This window comes from Quercus lobata, chromosome 4, assembly GCF_001633185.2.
Source record: "Quercus lobata isolate SW786 chromosome 4, ValleyOak3.0 Primary Assembly, whole genome shotgun sequence".
Taxonomy (NCBI): Eukaryota; Viridiplantae; Streptophyta; class Magnoliopsida; order Fagales; family Fagaceae; genus Quercus; species Quercus lobata.
The window spans coordinates 24,769,329-24,781,987 of record NC_044907.1 but is presented as its reverse complement, the minus strand read 5'-3'; the positions used below and the strand labels follow the sequence as shown (position 1 = coordinate 24,781,987).

Below are 12,659 nucleotides of genomic sequence, written 5' to 3'. Positions count from 1 at the left end.
AGAAATAAACTCAAGTATAATATATATATATATATATATATATAAAATAGATTAGGCTTAGTATAGTAATCCAAAATCACAATAAAGCATGATATTACAAAACTACATTAATCCATGGTATCCTATCAAATCATGTTCATTATTATTTTTTAAATAATATCTTAATCTATTCTAACATCTTAAACGTCGTGTAATTTCATATTATATTATCTCTAAACATTATTTGTAAGACTAGAACTAAATTTTCTTATAAAAAAATTAGCTTATTTAAATAAACATAAGTTAATTGTAAATTTTTCATACCCTAAACTTCTACTATTTAAATAAATATATTAATATTAGCTTATTTTATTCTACCCAACGTGGCTCTTTATCTCTCTTTTCTATCTAGCAAGGTTGGAAATAAGGTACCAATTTTGGACACGTGTGCATTGCTAACCTTTGATTTTTTAACCTTTTTTTTTTGTCTTTATTAGAAACAAATTTTTATTCTATTGAATAAGTGGAAATTATTTTTGAAGAAATAGGCAAATTTTATTTTGTTATGTATTAGGAGTTGGATTATTTTGTTATGTGTTATACTATGACATTTTTCTTTTTGTTGTGATATTGTCTTGTTAAACATTTGGATAATATTATACAATTTTTACTAAAAATTAGATTAATTTTATGGGATAAATTTAGTTGTAATTTTAAGTATATTTTTATTAATGAAACGAGTTTTATTAAAATTGTAGCAGTTGTGGGACAAATTAACAAGAAGTAGAATTTTACGGAGTGAGGCAGGGCTTCATGGGGCTCCAAGGGGTAGGCCGAGGATGGGATACGAAAATTTTCCCCATCATGCGGGCAAGGCGGGAATAGAGCAAGACAAAACCATATGAGGCAGGGATGAAGACCCATCCTTTGGTCCTGCCAATGCTCACCCCATTGCCATCCCTATGTTTGTGTATGTGTTGAGAGAGAGAGAGAGAGAGAGAGGCCCAAATTGTATGAATTTGATAGAATTGAATTGTATGAGTATATGTTATGCAAACATATATACCTTTAATGTTTATTAAATGAATCTTGAGGATATATTTGATTACGACAAACTTCAAAATGTAATTGTACTAATTCTCTTAATTAAGGTATAAGTACAAATGTAAATTTTTGTTTTTATTTTTTGGGTTGAATGAAAAAAATGTAGGATCATGAAGGTAAATCATTTCCTACTGAAGAGGATATATTACGGGATTCTCTTTGGCCTACAACCTAGTGCTACTAAGTACAAATGTAATTAATTAGTGGTTTCTTGTACCTTTTTTCTGGTACTAATGTGTTTGAAAATTTTTTATTAGTTGTATTAATATCATATTATGTCCAAAAACTAAAATTTATAACTTACCGAGGATCAAGTGAACTTCACCAATGATGACATTTTTCACTATACATTTCTCTCAAAAAAGAAAAAGAAAAAAGAAAAACAAAATTTAGTTACAAAATTGGTCGTAACTTTAGGTTACAACTTTACTCAATATCTTTTTATTAGAGATGAATTTTGACAAATTCATTGTTGAATTACATCTTCTTATATCCTCTATACTTGTAAAATTTCAAGAAAATTAAAGATCACTAGCTATATCATTAATAATTTTTTTAAATTGTAAGTTTTTGTAATTTAAAATTATACATAAAATATAAACTTATAGACCATATAATAAATAATATCTGATTGAAACAAAATTTTCCATGTATATTAAGAGCGTAAAGAATATACAATTCAACGGTTAAATTTTCAAAATATATAGTAATATTTTATTTTATTAAGTGAGTTTGTAACCTTAAGTTATAACCAATTTTGTAATTAAATTTTACCCATAAAAAAATACACATGATAACTAAGATGGATTCAAGAGTTCTTGATAAGGGAGCCCATGCAGCAAATCTAGTTATTGTGGAAGTTCCTGTAGAGATTTCTTTGTTAGAAACTTATAATTATTATTTTTGCTTCAATCTCTGACTTTATTCTGTCTCTACATGGATGAATGACATATTCCTTGCTTTGGATGAATTAGTTTAATAAGAAATGATAAAATAATAAAGTTTGACTAGCGATTGAAACGATTCTTTTCTTCTAACCATCACATCTCTCAGATGGGTTAACTCTTAAATGTGACCAAACCATATAATACAAATTAATTACATCATGGCGCACATGATCTCACAACTCAATTACCACACTCCCTTGTCCCCACCTAGCCCATGATTATCGCTTTCTTCTGATTTATTCAATGTAAATGGATTTGGTAATTTAATCATGCTTAATAAAATAAATATAAATAAAAAATTAAAGCAAGGAAATTAATACGGTTTGACCTAATGATCCATGTACACTACAAAAACAAAAAGCATATTTAATTAATATACTAAGCTACGTATGTTAGAAATAAACTCAAGTATAATATATATATATATATACACACACATTAGGCTTAGTATAGTAATCCAAAATCACAGTAACGCGTGATATTACAAAACCACATTAATCTATGATATTCTACTAAACCATGTTCATTATTTTTTAATAATATCTTAATCTATTCTGTAGGTACCTTGGATGTGAATAATCAAATACGAAATGGGATCCACACGAACTTTAAAGTTTTAAATATAAATGATAGAAAATAATGTGTTTAATTCATAAGTATAGGGCAAACTGATCAAGTTTTGCCTCCTGTAGTTAATTAGACAAGGCAATTGATATATATTTGATAAATTACATTAAACCCTATAGTTTAGGGTTAACAAATTAAATCCTAAAATTTTAAAAAGTAACAAATTAAACCTTAAAACAAAAAAAATAACATACCGCGCGATGTGTAAGCTTTTTGAATGATCTCAACTTTGGTTACTTACAAACTAAGGATGGCAATGTTTTACGCAAGTTGTGAACACAAGACGGTTTTCTACAAGTTAGTGTTTAGTGTACTAGGTTCATGTTAAAGTTTGTCAACACACTTTAACATGATTGTTAAAGAAGCCAATTTAATGTTAACTTGTCTAACTACAATCAACCCAATTCATATAAATAAATGTCAATTTTATCTGACACAAATTTGAATTCTAAATATAATTGAGTAATTAAAATAATTTTAATAGTTATATTGATAAATTTTTCATTGAAACTTTAAAATCCATAACCTTTTTACCCAAAACAAAGAACAAAAAAAAATCTCTTTCTGCTTTATTTATTTATTTTTTAAAATTGTCTATTAAATGAATTGAAATGGGTTGTGTTGTGTTGGATGGAGAGTAAGTGCAATAGTTATCAATGATTGAGATTGAGAGTTCAAAATGCAACTTATCTCAACCCTTCAATAAAAAAATTTATAAAGTAAAAGTGAAAGGTTAAAAAATAAAAAGTAAAAATTTGTTGTGAGAGAAATGTGAGGAATTGCACCCCATGCAATACACTTGGTATTGCACAGGATCCTGATCCTATTGTGTCAAGTTACTTAATAAATGTGTTAGGTCAAGGGGTTTTGACATGACTATTAAATGAGTTGGGTTGACTTAACACGACACGCACATGATTTGCTAACGTAATCATCATCCTTAAGTGTCCAAATTTACAAGTTAGGCAAGTTAACAATGGAACTTGGGAAATCATGACTATCTCTATTTATTGACTACATCAAAATTACACAAAATTTCAGAAAGATAAACTTCTATTCCCTAGAATTTATTGACAAAACATTCATAACTCATTCTAATCCAAATTAATTTAACTCATAATAACTCAAACAAATATAGGAATCAATATAAATATCTTTAACATCATTTACACAATAATAATTAGGGAAATGCTAACGAGTGCCCTAAATAAAGTTTTTATGGAAAAAGAAAAAAAAATAATTAATGTTTTGACAGTTTTTTTCATTTCCCATAAAAGTGATGTTAAAACTTTCCTAAAATGGATCCTTAACTAGTGCCCTAAAGGTACTTGTTAGCATGACCCTAATAATTATCAAAATAAGTTAGACTCATATCATCATGTCAGTGGTTTATATTGATGTCAGCAAAGAGCCACTACAATGAACCGATCAAACCATCATATTGATCGAAGTTGGTCTCAAATCAGATCAACTCTCTCTCTTTCTCTCGATCTCTCTCTCCATAGCCGCCACACCGTCATTATACACAAATCTCAGCCATATATATCACAAATCCTCAAATAATCACAAAACCATAACAATAAATAAATAGATAAAACTAATGAAGATGTACACAACTACACATCATATAAAAGCCAACACATATATGTCATTTTTCAGCAACCAAACATATATATATATATATATATATATATATATATATAAATGCAAAGAATTTCACTCTTTTTAAATCTTGGATATTGAAGTTGTGTTTCTTTCTCATGATTTTCACGCTTTGTTATTTTTATTTTTTAACAACAAAGAGAAGTAAGTTACGGAAGCATAATGGAGATAACCTCAAGAGATAAGAGAGCAAAATGCACTTTCTAAACAACATATTACAAAATGAAATCGTCATAATCACAAATGAGTAAACGTGTGATTATTTCTAAGCTATATGAATATTCCGAAAGTAAATAAGTAATATTATACTCCGTAATAAAAGAGTTACGTGAAAAAAGAAATAAAAGAGATTTTTATTTAATTGATTATTACAACCAAATCACATTGCCCGAAGCACCAAAAAATTCCTAGGTGGTCAAGTTTTGCTGGCTCCACTCATATTGACCTAGCTACATGTTGAACATATACTAGAAATTCTCAATTGGCTAAACCTTTTTTTTTTTTTGGGGGGGGGGGGGGGTATAAATAATATATAATACTATAATAGTGAAATAGAGCGTCATATTATTTTCAAAACTTTTCCTTTATTGTTAAATTAGCTTTCAATATCATATCTAGAAGCAAAAACATAATTTTATTAAGAAAAATTGGCTAAGTCAGCCTGTAATACAATTTCTATGTCAGGTGGAACTTTCTTCCTTCCACTTCCAGACCAAACTCTAAGATTTGAAGTTAACTTTAAGAATTATAAATAATGCTACTTTGTATTAGCATTTTGGAGAGAGAGAGAGAGGAAATAAAAACTGTTATTCTAAGAAAATCTCATCAAAAAAGCTAGGGTTGGTTGTTCTTGAGTTCAAAAAACCCAATCCGTTGTGGATTGAGAATGCTACAATTTCTAACCAAATTTCAGAATTGTCGAGTACATGGGAGACTCTTCAACAAAGATAACTGAGGTAGGTAAATAATGGCAATGTGATTCGTTCATCTAGTGACTTGGTGACAAGGCGACGATGGCCTAATGTCAACTATGGCCTCCATCATCGAATATAGAGGATTGGATCTACTGAGGCAAAGGTAGATCTAGTGAAAGGCAAGGGGTTCAGTAGGTTTGATTGGATTATTCAAGAGATAGATGAATAAAGCTGGCTGTCACCTACCAATAACTCGATCTTTTTTACACTATTGGACTTGTTGCCAACTACTCGCTTGATTGAAATCAATCGTGATGCTTTAGGTCAGAACCAGTTAGTCGAGCAAATCAATTTCGTCGAGTTTGTGCTCATCACCCTTATTCAAAGTGAATGATATTATTGAGTTCCTTGTGATCTTATCAAGTAATTATTAATTTGCATAGTAATTAATTGTACACAACATTATTCAACTAGTCAAATTTTCAACATAATTCCTAAAATAATACTATGCGAACTGTTTGATTTTGATTTCTTTTTCTAAGTTTTAAATATATTGCAAAGGTTATTGACTAATAGTATAATAGTAAAATAGATATGTTAGACTTTTCTTAGGGTTTTTTTCATATGCTACGAGTTTTTGAAAGTTTTAACTTTGTTCATATATATATATATTGTTCTTTTGACTTTTAATTTTGTCAACTCACTCTTATATTGTTACCGAAAGTATTTTTTTTTTTTTTGAGTAAACAGTAATACTTATTGGACTATTCAAGAAATAGATGAATAAAATTGGCTGTCACCTACCAATAACTCGATCTCTTTTACATTATTGGACTTGCTGCCAACTACTCACTTGATTGAAATCAATCGTGACGCTCTAGGTTAGAACAAGTTAGTCAAGCAAATCAATTTCCTCGAGTTTGTGCTCATCACCCTTATTCAAAGTGGATGATATTATTGAGTTCCTTGTGATCTTATCAAGTAATTATTAATTTGCATATTAATTAATTGTACACAATATTATTCAACTGGTCAAATTTTCAAAATAATTCCTAAAATAATACTATGGAAACTGTTAGATTTTGATTTATTTTTTTAAGTTTTCAATATATTGCAAAGGTTATTGACTAATAGTATAATAGTAAAATAGATATGTTAGACTTTTCTTAGGGCTTTTTTCATGTGCTACCACATGAGTTTTCGAAAGTTTTAACTTTGTTCATATATATATATATATATTATATAATATAGTTCTTTTGACTTTTAATTTTTTCAACTCACTCTTATATTGTTACCTAAAGTTTTTTTTTTTTTTTTTTGAGTAAATAGTAATACTTATTAGAACACACACGAATATAGTAAATTAATAATACTAGTGTTTTAAACCGGGTTTATAATACATTACATAACCAGAATACAATTACAAAAGGGTCTAACATTTGTAGTTGTCCAAATCTAACTTAATTTTTTAATTTGATTTTTATTACATATAAGGAAAAAGTTAAACCAATTAAAGTTTAGTTTTTTTTTTTTTATATATAAAGTAACCTAACACTAAACAAATTATTACTAAATTATGTTTGGTATTTTCTAAATAAAACTACATATTTTCTACCAATCCATTGATTTGGAGTGATAATACATGTTAGTTGGAAACCAATTAGATTTCACTTATCAGAATTTTTATTGGAGAAAAATTACTTAACTCTAAACCAATTTTGACTAAATTTTGAATTATTGATATATTATATAAAAATGTATTTGTCACAATACTTTTCCATACACTAGACAACATGGACGGCTCCACTTGGTGTAATTATATATATATATATATATGTGTGTGTGTGTGTGTGTGGGGGTTGGGTTCAAGTTACACTTGGTGTAATTCTAAGCAATATTACACCATCCAATAACTTGTTATAAAATTTTATATTTTGAAAATCCAACTGTTGAATTACATGTTCTATATGTTCTTAACATGCATGCCAATTTTCATGCCAATTGAATGTAATTTACCATTCTATCCATAAACTTATCTTTTATGCATAATTTTAAACTACAAAAATTTGAATTTAAACAATTGATTAATGACATGGTTATTAATCTTTGATTACCTTGAAATTTTGCAATCATAGAGAATATATGAAGATAATATAATCTAACAGTAGATTTGTCAAAATTTGCATCCAATTAAAAAATGTTAAGTGGTGTAATATTACTTAGAATTACACCAAGTGTAACTTGAACCCAACCCTATATATATTGATTTCCCTAAAATAAAATTTTGAACACCTTCATTATGGATTTTTTTAAACCCAACTAAAATAAGTTTGAATATGATCCTCTTAACAATATCCTAGCATTTTTAAACACACACACACACAATAACAAACCAATTTGATTTAAAATTTGGGAAAAAAAATTAATAAGTCCAATGGATAATGGAAGATCAATGTATGAATGATTGCTTGACTATATACATTGAAAAATATGTAGTTTGTAGGATTGATAATGAAGAAATCATCTAACAATTTCAATATATGAAACATCATAGAAAGCAATTGTAAAATTTTATGTATTTTTTTTTTTGGTTTTATTTTTTGTGATGTTTTTTTTTTTTTTTTGACTAAATATTTTTTGTGGTGTCGATATATTTAAGTTCTCTTTTATTTTGAATTTTGTATAATTTTTGTTTCTTATTGACCTCCTAAAAAATAATCCTAGAGCTGCCGCTGCTAGACAAATTATCGATATATGTGTATGTGTTTGCACTAATGCCATGAAAGGCATACAATCCAATAAAAAAAAAAAAAAAAAGGCATACAATTGCAGTATTATGATTATTATTCTGATCATATATCATGACATATATATATTTTTTGCTAAAATATTATGATATAATTCAAATTGTATCGGGTAAATTTTTTATCTAGTGCATTTTTATATTGGAAACTTGAATTTCGGTTCTTGTACCCTGCATCTCACGCGATGGTAGTAATATTGCTTAATTTTTCCCATTGGAAGACTTTGGATTTAAATTCTTCTCTCTTACTTTTTTTTTTTCCTTTCTTAAAATAAACTAAATTGCAAATATGAATGCAGATATAAATAAATATAAGATGAGGTCGGCCATTGACTTTGTTTCTATTACATTTTATAATAACTAGCTAGTCAGTTTTTAAGGCACCGCTGATTAGTTTTATCGTTATCAACTCCCTAGTACTTCTTTGTATATATATAAATTATTAATTGGGATCATCACACTTCAATTTATCAATATTTATTCAGCTAACTATCATAATCAATTCCATTTCTATTTCCTTAATTAATTTTTAATCAGATTTCTCACCTGGAGAGAGAGAGAGAGAGAGAGAGAGAGAGAGAGAGAGATAGTCAACAAGGCCGCTCAACAGTTCACAAAATGTTATATATTATAAATAAATAATAAGATGTAAATTAAATAATTATGCCTCGCAGTCCTCGCCGATGTTTTGTATATGTGGGGTTTGAATATATTAGAAAGCGTTGAAAATCGATTTTCATTCATTAAAAAAAAAAAAAAACCTAAAAATAGTTTGGACTATGAACAAAAAATTTTGAGCCATGCTTGTCAGTCCGTAACTTAAGATCTCATCTCATTTGTTCATATTAGTGGGCCACCTTTTTAAAGTCAAACCTTCAAAAACGGTCGGCTGTTTACAAATTGAAGTCCCTATAACTCCATCTATTTTTGTCGTCCACCCAATATACGCCATGATTCATGTATTTCATCTAGTTAAAACCCCTTTGTATATGATATATATATATATATATATATATATATATAATGATGTAGTTTACATTTTAAACCCATAGTTTAAACATATATTTAAATTAAACCCCATGTTTCAAAAGTTTTAACCATTTTACGTAACTATAATTATTAAATTTACAAAATATATATAAATGAAATGCTGTCTTAGTTTTTTGCACGATTATTTCATTTTCAATTTATGAGACAATCTATTACCGTGCATCATTAGAGGGAGTTTCATACACATATATATTTAGATTAGAGTAAAGTAGAATTTCTATTTTGTATTAAAAAAAAAAAAAACTTATGAGACATTCTGAAAATCTCATGTACTGATAGTTTAGTGAATGTAATTTGAAACCTTTGAATTTATGGTACATCTAAAGTCCATTGAACCTACCACTTGAATGTCTCCGAACAAACCCTTTTGATCCTTTATTGCATCTCAAGTGCGCAAAACACATAAATACCTTGTTCTATTTTTTTTTTTTTTAATAAAAATAATAAATGAATTTAATCAGTTCTAATGACATATGAATATTTTGAGAAAAGGGTTTAAAAAAAAAAAAAAAACTATGTAAGAAAAAAATATAGCAAGATGATTTTATATATATAGTTTCGTTTTAGAGAATTCCTTCTTACATAGTTGTCCTATAAATGAAGCCTATTAAATGATGTGCCATATAAGTAGTTAATTATAATTATAATTATGTATCAAAAATTATAATTATAATTAAAAACTCTAGAGTCCAGACATATTATGGAGTGCTAGTTATTAAGATTTTAAATTACTCCTACATATGAGCAAAACTCATTTTATTAAATTCTAGCTATATTCTTTGGCAAAAAATTAAAATTAAAATAAATTCTGCCTATCTCATTCTAAAGGTGTCAATGAGTTGGCTATTTGCATATTTATTACATACAATTATATATACATGGAAGAATATCTCTCCCACCAACAAAAATCTGTCACTGCCTTTATTGTAAATAACCTTAATTTTTTAGTATTTGGTAAGTAAATCAACCTTTTTATTTTCTGGGTAAGTAAATCACCTCATCCAGCCTGACTTGGTTTAATTGCAAAGAAATAAATTAAACAACCAGCTCATGTTGTGGGAAATTATGTTCATGTTAATTAAGTAATCCTTGGCAATAAAATCACATAAATTTTCAAGTCAAACTTGTTAATGACATAAATTTTGTTCTACAATTCTATCAAGTACAGCCAATACTTTTCCCTCAAAAAGACAGTACAGCCAATACTTTTTTGCGTAAGTTACAACTATCCATTTATGTTTATGAGCCATAAATGTAGACTTTGACTAATTGCTGTTATCTGATAAAAGGGATTCAAATGAAATAAACCTAAACTCTTGGGGGGTAAAATGCAATATACAGTGTCAATGATTCAATGTACATACTTGCGTCCAATACAGATAGCGTAAACAATTGGTAGTGAGAGAGTATTTAAGATTTATACAAAGTAGAAAGAAAACAAACAAACAAACAAAAAAAATACAATTTTGAAAATTTCCATGAGCTTTCCTTGTGGTTTCCATGTTTAACAGCTTGCAAAGCACTCATTGTCCTTTGACTTTGATTTGTTCCTTATATAAAGAAGATTAGAGATTTCAATATTCAATACCACCATCGTCATATATAACCTAGCGATACCTACTGTTACCTGAACCTTTAACAAGATCCAACCATGGATGTTCCTCCAGATTTCCTATGCCCCATTTCCATGGAGCTCATGAAAGATCCTGTCACCATAGCCACAGGCCTCAGCTATGAAAGAAAGAACATTGAGAAATGGTTCTTCACTTACAAGAAGAAGACCTGCCCGGCTACCATGCAAAGCATCAAGAATTTTGATGTCACTCCTAATCACAACCTCAAGAGGCTCATAGTTGAATGGCAAAATCAAAATAAAGCTTCTCAATCTTGTTCATCATCATCATCCCCAAGCCCTTCGGTCAAGCATGATGACATGCTATCACTCCTCAAAACCATCGAGTCGTCGCCATTCAAGGTAAGTTCCTTGAAGAAACTCCGATCAATTATTGAAATTGGTGATGAGATTATAAATACCGACTTTATTCTATCCAGTGGAGTCGAGGTACTAGTCCAAATAATTGTACAAATTCTTTATGAGAGCCATGATTTTGTTACATTTAGAGCTTGTGAGGAGGCCTTAGGAGTGTTGCAACAACTCCCTCTATCCGAGGAAGAAAGAACCTTTGAATTGTTATCCAAACAAGAATCTATTAAGTCCATGGCAATCATGCTTCAAAGAGGCAGTGCTGAGGGCAGGCTATACACTATTACCATATTCCAAAAGATGTCAAAAAGTAATTATGATTGGAACTTTGTTATTCAAGATCAAGGTATAGATTTCTTCAAGTCATTGTTAGAGCTTGTTTCCGATGAGATATGCACCAAGGCAAGTTCTCGTGCCTTGGATGTTCTAATAGACATATTGGGAGGTTCAAAGAAAAGCCGATTGAAAGCAATAGAAGCCGGCGCAGTTTGTGTCCTTATCGAGCTTCTTCCAGACTCGAATCAATCATCCAAATGTGAGAAAGTGTTGGTATTGTTAAAACTACTATGTGAATGCGCTGAAGGCAGGCAGGCCTTGGTTGAACATGGCATGGCCATAGCTGCAATTTCCAAGAAAATGTTGCATGTCTCCAACACCACCACAAAGATTGCGGTGAAGATTCTATGGCTGATTTGTAGCTTGCACCCAACTGAGAGAGTTTTGGAGGAAATGTTGGTTTATGGATCCGTGAAGAAGCTTTTGGCATTGTTGCATATCGATGGCCGATCTTCAACGAAGGATAAAGTGTTGAAGATGTTCAAGTTGCATGGGAATTTATGGAAGCGCTACCCTTGTTTTCCTTGTGAATTGAAGGAATATTTGGCATTAGTAGATGATTCTCGTTAAAGGTAAAAACTTAAAAGATGAAAAATTTAGATGTAATATCTTCAATTATATATAATTTTCTCAAGAAAGTTTGAATTAGAAAAATATATACATTTGGAGTTAATAATTTCCCTTTCTATTGCGTATTTGGAGTGTGTGAATTTTGGTGCCGTACCATCCTTCTATTCCTGTTTTATTATTATAATGATCATATGATTGTGCTTGCGTTTTAGCTTCTTTTTTTTTTTTTTTTTTTTTAATTTTATTTTATTTTAATTACAAGGAAGTGTGTTTGATCTTGTAAGAGATACTTTACACCCAGATTTGTTTGTCCAAATAAATTTCTACTCTATTCTTGATTGATGATTTTTTTTTTGGAGAGAATCTTGATCGATGAATTTAGTCTTCTAATTGCATCATTTATGAAATTAATTTATATTCATATTATGATGGAAGCATCAGGCATTGCACCTTAGTAATAGAATAGCACAAGGTCTCACCAATTAATTACTTTGAATAGGTGAATTAAACAAGTAAAATAATGGTTAGGTTGACAAGAACCTTACAACTCAATTGGTTGGAATTTTTTTTGGTGTGTTTTCAATAGAAACATTCGGAATTCAAATCCCTCTACTCCAATTATTGATCTGTGTGTAGATCAGTGTATAGATATATATAACATGTTACTTTGAATAGGCGAATTA

The 12,659-nt window shown here is 29.0% G+C and overlaps 1 protein-coding gene across 1 annotated transcript; it reads left to right on the top strand.

Moving 5' to 3' along the window:
* The first annotated feature begins 10,687 nt into the window (after positions 1-10,687).
* Positions 10,688-12,148, top strand: LOC115987916 (E3 ubiquitin-protein ligase PUB23-like). The gene has a single exon (XM_031111528.1). It carries the CDS (start codon positions 10,738-10,740, stop codon positions 11,974-11,976), a length of 1,239 nt encoding a protein of 412 aa, XP_030967388.1. The 5' UTR covers positions 10,688-10,737; the 3' UTR covers positions 11,977-12,148.
* Positions 12,149-12,659: the final 511 nt, after the last annotated feature.